The 7,558-nt window shown below is 41.8% G+C and overlaps 1 protein-coding gene across 1 annotated transcript; it reads right to left on the reverse strand.

Moving 5' to 3' along the window:
• On the reverse strand, positions 595 to 6,158 carry LOC8086321 (gibberellin 2-beta-dioxygenase 6). Its single transcript, XM_002457731.2, has 3 exons — positions 5,770 to 6,158; positions 1,073 to 1,439; positions 595 to 879 (listed from the first exon to the last, which is right to left on the reverse strand). Exons 1-3 carry the CDS (start codon positions 6,156 to 6,158, stop codon positions 595 to 597), a joined length of 1,041 nt encoding a protein of 346 aa, XP_002457776.1.

Below are 7,558 nucleotides of genomic sequence, written 5' to 3' on the forward strand. Positions count from 1 at the left end.
ATGACAACCTAGTATTCAAGTGGTGTTAGCAAGTGTCAACATTACCATAGACGGTTCACTTAACTAAACCGCCTGTGTAAATCCTCCATTTACACTGGCGGTTCAGTTAAGTGAACTGCTTGTGGTAATGCATTTTCACAGGCGGTTTACGTAACTGAACCGCGGCGGTTTTGTTACATTAACTGCCTGTGCTATATCATTAACACAAGCGGTTGTTATCTCTTGTTGTACTGTTTTTACAACACAGGCGTATGATAACTAAAACCGTTTGTGGAAAGGTTTTACCACCGCCGGCGCTAAGCACTTGGTACTAGTGAGTAGCATTCAGAAGATACAAATAAATTAAAATGAAATATATAATATCATATAGTACCACAGATATGCCTATAGTAGCATCTATACAAGCCTGAAATCCGTCACAGAGTAGCTTAAACAGCGGTTGCAGTACACTATCTTACTGCACCGCAAGAGAGTTGCCAGGGAATACGCCGGCAACATCCGCCACGCCTGCCAAACTGCAAAATTCTGTCGCATAATAAACTCTAATCTCTAGATAGTCTCTCGTCATCGAGAGCTATATATACCATATGCTTGTTATTGTTCGTGATCATCATCGATGACATCGCGGCTGCTGCCAGAGGTTGCGTGGAAGAGATCAAGACGGTTGTGGCTGAGGCGGAGCGCGTACATGGCCTTCTTGTACTCCGCCCACGTGAAGGTCCTGTACCGCCGCGGCGCGCCGGCAGTCACCGTCTCCGGCAGCGCCGCGACACGGGCGTCGAGCGGCGGCGCGGCGAAGTAGATGGTGGACAGCCGCGGCCTGGTGGTGCTGGCCATCACCCTGTGCCGGATGCTCACCAACCGCCCGTTTGTCAGGGCCTGATGCACATTCCCAAGCATAGCAATATAGCATGGTGATCAATAATGGCCAAGAAAAGCGAAAAAAAGGTCCCGCTATATATCATTCGTCAGAACAGTATCATATTATTCTAAAAAAAAAGAACAGATAGATTATTGTGTGATGAGTGTTAACTTTAAGAAACGTGATAGCTAGCATAGCCATAGCACCGACCTGAAGGAGATCACCGACGTTGATGAAGAAGGCGGACGGGTCAGCCGGCACCTGGACCCACTGCTCGTCGCCGCCGCCGTGGCCGTCGGGCAGCAGCACCTGCAGGCCGTCGACGTCGTTGGCGCGGAGCAGGCTGAGGATCTGCGGGTCGGTGTGCTCGCCGAACCCGATGCCCTTGGTGGAGATGTCCGCCGCGCTGGACCTGGACGTAGGGTAGTGGTTGATCCTGAGGAGGGAGTCGCTGTCGACGGCGGAGATGAGGCGGCTCAAGGACGTCGGGTCCCTGAGGCCGAGGCCCTCGCCGAGGAGGTCCAGGACCCGGCACGCGAGGTGCCGCACTGCGCCCACGTACTCGTTCACTGCGACACTGCAGCAGACATGCATGGCACAGCAGAGACGACTTACTGAGATTAAATCACCACCAAATGCTTGGCGAATTCATGCTAAATTCAGATCAAAATTAATAAATCAGCCGTAGTACGTGCGTGTACACTGTACACTCGTACAGAGCAGAGCATCAGAAACCATTTGAATCCTTTACAAATTTTGACAGTACTACGGTCGATCGGTAAGGACGACAGTTTTGGGTAATAAGAGGACAATGTGCTTCCATTTTTGCCTATATTTTTTGGGGTAATCGATCGGGATCGGGGTGTCTGTCAATCCCCGACAACAACGAGATGGTGAAAAGAATATGGATTGATTGATGTATGAAATCGCAGCGACCAAATTAAAAAAGGCTGCAAACCAGCCAAAATGAAGATGAAAGGATATTTATCACCGAGTACACAATGCAAGTTTCACCAAAGCTTATTATGGTTTCAGGACTGTCCTCCAGTAATAATCACCGATCGAGCTAACAGCTGTAGAACAAGGACTGCATGTCTGCATGCACCGCAAAGGAAAAAGAGTCGTGCGCCACAAATTGCCCGACATGCAAGTTGATTTCAGTGTCAACAGATCTATCTGCTGCTGTGCCTCACAACAGATCTAGTAGTACTAGCTCCTATGTACCAACATGTCAGGTCCGGTGCTAAAGTTATGCTTGCTCAATCATGAACTAGGTTAGCTTGCATTGGATATGCAATACGTACTAATAATAGCCAACCATGAGCCAGATAGGAGTAAATTAAGCTAGGGTCGCGCTATTTGCAATGGTCACGTACTGGACAGAATTTCTAATGGGGAACGACATGACACATGAAACATGGTCTGTCATCACACCTTTTTCAGCATGCACGGGGGCTTTGGACGCGCTAATAAGGCTGCATGGTGAAAGACCCGTTGTTGGTACGGCCACCTGAATCATTTCATTTATAGCCAAGACACACCGTACGGTTTGGGTCCTTATATAGGATGGTCTGAAATGACCTTTCTGCATGCTTTCAAATTGACAGAAAATATGGTACCACTTGCTTGTCCTTCCTGATCCTCATGTTTTATGCCGCAATAATGCTTTTGCTACCGATTCACATTCACATCTGCCATGCATATTATTCCTTCTTGTGATATCGTATACGCTCATCATGCTATATATGTACAAAAACATGCATGTATTCCGTTTCTTACCGCGACGCCGTACCATTTTCTAGTGGTTCAAACTTGTATCTCTAAGTGGTGGCATTATTGTAGTATCTAAATATTACATAAGCAATGCCAAATTTCGGAACTATAATAATAATAGGCAAAAATTCTCCCGATAATGGTAGGTGCACTTGTATATGTTGTACATGCACATAACCAGTGGCGGAGGGTGGATCAAAAGCAAGAAGGGGCTGGTTGCGAGAACTAATGTTCTTTTTTTTACAACAACAAGAACTAATGTTGTATTAGCTAACTACAAAAGTTACATATGTTTTATAGGCTACTAAAACTAGGATTATACACTGAGTAATGTTGCCACAGAGAAAGGGGGGGGCGAGGCCCAGTTTCGCCTCCATGAGCCTCCGCCCCTACACACATAACAGAATGTAAAATACCCGAAATCTTTGTGCTCTGTCCTGTCCATTTACTTTAGTGACCCTACAACTATAGGCTCAGCACTGCATACGATATTTGTTTGTCTTTGCAAGACAACCTTGCACCCTCTAATGTGGTCTCAACTCTCAATGGAAGCACCTTGTGTATAAGAATTGTGTTTATCCTAAGGCTGCAGTAGCCTACCCCCTGATCATCAGGGATTAGGATAGATTATTTTTTGTGAATTAAGAACCTTCAAAAGACATGTTTAAGCTTTGAATGTTATTGCTTCTACCTCTCATATATGTAGAGGAGGTGATGGTGTACATTAAACTTCATAAGCCCAAAATTCCAAGAAGAAACTTCACCTTGTCATCAAAATAAAAAATTGCAAACCCACAACAACCCTGCACCCTCTAATGTGGTCTCAACTCTCAATGCAAGCACCTTGTGTATTAGAATTGTGTTTATCCTAAGGCTGCAGTAGCCTACCCTCTGATCATCAGGGATTAGGATAGATTATCTTTTTTGAGTTAAGAACCTTCAAAAGACATGTTTAAGCTTTGAATGTTCTTGCTTCTACCTCTCATATATGTAGAGGAGGTGATGGTGTACATTAAACTTCATAAGCCCAAAATTCCAAGAAGAAACTTCACCTTGTCGTCAAAATAAAAAATTACAAACCCACAATAAAATAAAAGCAAGCACAACTTTGTTCACAATATATAACATAGACGAAGGAGCAACAAAAAGACAAAAAGTTGTAATAAACACACTGCTTTTGTCTTTTCCTTTGTTCTTTGCCAATTTCACATCTCATGAACTAAGTTAAATTCAAGCATAAAATTTATATGGTTTTACATCACCACTTTGCTCCCTTAACACAACGTACGTTGCCTTTTCTTTGAGATTTTTTAAAACTTGTAAACTTGTTTTCTTCAATAGTTTTTTAGGATTTCCCACAATTGGTGGATTTCCATAAGAAATGTTAGCCGTGACATCAACATATCCCATTTGTAACTAATTATTCCTTCCGTGCACCAAAAACGTTTTAGGTTTGTCCTATAAACAAGACCAAACTGTAAAAGAGGTATTGATAGTTATGATACTAAACAACTGCCTCCAAATTCATCATGAAATATATTTACATAGTATTACCTATTTGGAGTAGTAAATATTGATAACATTTCTTATAAATTTAATGTGACCTAAAGATAATCTGAATTAGACCAAAACCTAAAATCACATTCTTTCTGGAACAGAGGTAGTAAGCATATATTCTCGTGTCAACAATTTTGGATTGTCTAAAAGATCGGGATAGTCACGTTATTCAGAAGTATAATGATGTTCTAAATTAGCGAATAATATTTTCAGCCATGACTTTTTAGCCAAAAGAAGAGGCTCATGTTCTAGAGAAAGTAGAATCACAAGCTCAACTGACAGCAGGTGTATCCACTTGCTAGAATCATATGAAAACTTTGCTAACAGCAGACGTGCCATGCATAGCACACAAAAATGGATGATGTATCACAATAAAAAGATTTCGCACCAATACATATATAGCAACATATAACAATACTTGCATAAGCAAGAGACGTCGCACACATTAATTTGAAGGTAGTAAGACTAAATTAATGAATGAAGTATATACACAATCATCAATGAAGAGACACGTAAAATATATAGCATGCCAATATAGAGGGTGATGATTGATGAACATAATAAGAGCGAAAAAAAGAGTATAGAGGAGATCAGCTCTCTACTTTGCCATATGAAAATTTTCCCTCTACATTGACGTCTCTTAATCATATGTAACTAGCATTTCCGTTGTCCAACTTTTTTATTCCGCTGGTTAAATGAGCACGGGGAAAAACCACATTGTACTAGTCGCATTCAGAAACACAACAGTGTTCTAGTGGAGTACAATCACAAGCTTTTAAACACCACCAACATCGTTCCCTTCCCGCGGTGTCTTTCCCCCAGCGGACGTCGCATCAGGTTTAATTTATCCACTTGCTAGAGAATCACAAAAGGAAAAAAAAGCACGTGCATTTATTTCCCTTTGTTATTAAAAAAAAACCGACACTCATGCCATTGGTATATACTCCCAATCTCCCATGGGAACACTAATGATAAATGGAGATGTACATACCACAAATAATTTTTCATGTAGAGATACATAAGTGATTATAACAATATTATCATATGAAAATTGCAAATAGAGACGTTTGCAAATTTGCAGAGTAGAAGACTAAGAGCCTATATGCTTAGTTCCACATGGAATGCAAAATATAAAATACCAACTATTTTGAAATGATGAAATACAAAATGTCAAAAATTTCAAGGTTATGTTTAGTTTTATTTAAAATACAGAATTTATTGTTCTCATTATGACCTCTTGATCGAAGCCTTGTTGGGCACCTTTTTGTATCTTAAGGCCAAAATCTAGAATAAAGAATAGTAACCGTTTTGCTAAAAAATTGCAAGATGTTTAATTTTATTATGCAAAATGATGGATCATATTCAGAACTTTTTGGATGATAGAGGAACTAAACACACTCCCTAAGCATCAACAACTAGGGACGAAATTAAACAAAAACTGCAACGACATGAGCAAATATATAGTCGTTGAGCTAGGAGATGGTGATGAACAAAAAAAAAAGGAAATAAACGAGTAGAGAGAGGAGCGACGCATGCATATGCATATATAGTTGCAAACCAGAGATATGATGATATACCTGAACCGCGAAGGATCGTCCTTGTCGATGACCTTGGCCTTGCGCGCCACTGCGCCGGGATCGGCGTGCAGGATGAGGTACTCCAGCTCGCCGACGTCGCCGTTGGCACCAATGTTCCGGCTGCCATACCCGAGCGGGTCGGGCGGCCCCGCCGCCTGCTTCGCCTGCCCGGGGCGCGCGAAGAACGCCGACGCGGCGGCGTCCATCCGCGCGGACACCCGCGGCGGCACGCCGTGGTTGACGGCCTTGAAGAAGCCGCGCTCCGCGCACGCGCGCACCAGCCGGCGCGCCAGCTCGCCGCACGGCGCCGACATGTCCACCGTCGGGATAATGCCGAGCGGGAGCGATTCCGGCGCCATCTCCCGGCCTGCCGCCGATGGCACTACCATGGCTGGATTAATATTGCCTGATATGAATATGGTTGCACGCCGTGCGCGCGCGCGAGAGAGAGTTTTGGAGTGGCAGGGTACGGTGCACGTATATATTGACCTGGCCGTACTACGTATAAATGGCTGGGGGCCGGTGTGAGCGTGGATTTGGAGATGAAGATTCCGCTTGGAATGCTGACAGGTTGTTGTGGTATTGACCCGGTGTCCTGGCTCGATCGAGTTCGTATTTGTTATTATTATTAGGGATGATCAAACGAGAAGCGCAGTTGGCCGATCCCTCGCTTTCTCTGAATTGCAGGCCGCGATCTAATTTTATTCCCTGGGCCTGTATCTATGTACAGGTGGTGGGTACGGAGATCAGATCTTCTGTGGCTGTCATTGTTTGATGATGAAAGAGTCTGATGATGAGAACCTTGCCGCCCCACCTGCTGTTACTAATTATTAGGGCCGGGGGTGTGCACTTTTAACTAGCATGCATAGCAGTAGTCATATATTGATTAGATTAACAAAAACAAATAATATAGGGACTTTCTAAAACTCTGGTGTTTGAATTAAATTTAAACTTCTTTTCAAATGATGGGTATTGTAGATTTTTTTTACATTAAAATTGCAGTTTTAGTTAGTTACAATTTATGTAGACATAATCTGTAATATTTGGTTCTGAGAATAAAATAATTTGTTAGACAAAATCATAAACCCAACAAAATTTGATTTGTGTTGAAACAAAGATAATTAATTATTAACAATTATTTGTATAGGTTGATAAGGATAATTTTTGATATGTTATGATATAAAGATAAATAATAAATTAAAAAGAGTCGGTTGTACAAGAGTATTGTCTAAAATTATCTTAAAATTCGGGCACCTAAAAATATAGAAGAAGCAAACAATATAATCATTTAATATCAAAATATGTTTACTATAAAAATATATTTCACTATTACTCTAAAATTTTTTATTAGTAATATGTACATATATTATAAATACATTTGATCAAATTTTAAAAGCTTGAGTAACAAAAGGGAAGTGTGTATTTGTTTTTGAACGGAGGACTTACATATTATGAAAATATTATCCATAATAAGGAATCTAGTAGCATATAAGTCGTGATCCATGAGATATTAATAGCTAAAGTTTAAACAAATTAATTTTAGACGCTTAGAGGAGTTAAATAGCTAGCGCGCTAGATCGTCATCGTCAAATTGAGCAGTTGTCGTCATACGCAACACATGTACACGCCAACGACATGTACACAGGAAAGTGTGGTACATAGGATCCGATACTCCATGAGGGTGCAGAAGCGTTCCGCCGTTCAGTACAGCTCGCATTGCCGTCCTGGATTAGTTTAGTCGTCTTTGTTTAGTTCTGATAGCAGCTGGTTCAGTCCATCGGCCATGTAT

This window comes from Sorghum bicolor, chromosome 3, assembly GCF_000003195.3.
Source record: "Sorghum bicolor cultivar BTx623 chromosome 3, Sorghum_bicolor_NCBIv3, whole genome shotgun sequence".
NCBI classification, from domain to species: Eukaryota; Viridiplantae; Streptophyta; class Magnoliopsida; order Poales; family Poaceae; genus Sorghum; species Sorghum bicolor.

Bases quoted from the DNA above. Each gene is read 5' to 3' on its own strand.
- LOC8086321 (XM_002457731.2), bottom strand. From the start codon at position 6,158: ATGGTAGTGCCATCGGCGGCAGGCCGGGAGATGGCGCCGGAATCGCTC. The intron at 1,440-5,769 runs GTATATCATCAT...TGTCTGCTGCAG, and splicing joins GACGATCCTTCGCGGTTCAG to TGTCGCAGTGAACGAGTACG. The intron at 880-1,072 runs GTCGGTGCTATG...AATGTGCATCAG, and splicing joins ACGTCGGTGATCTCCTTCAG to GCCCTGACAAACGGGCGGTT.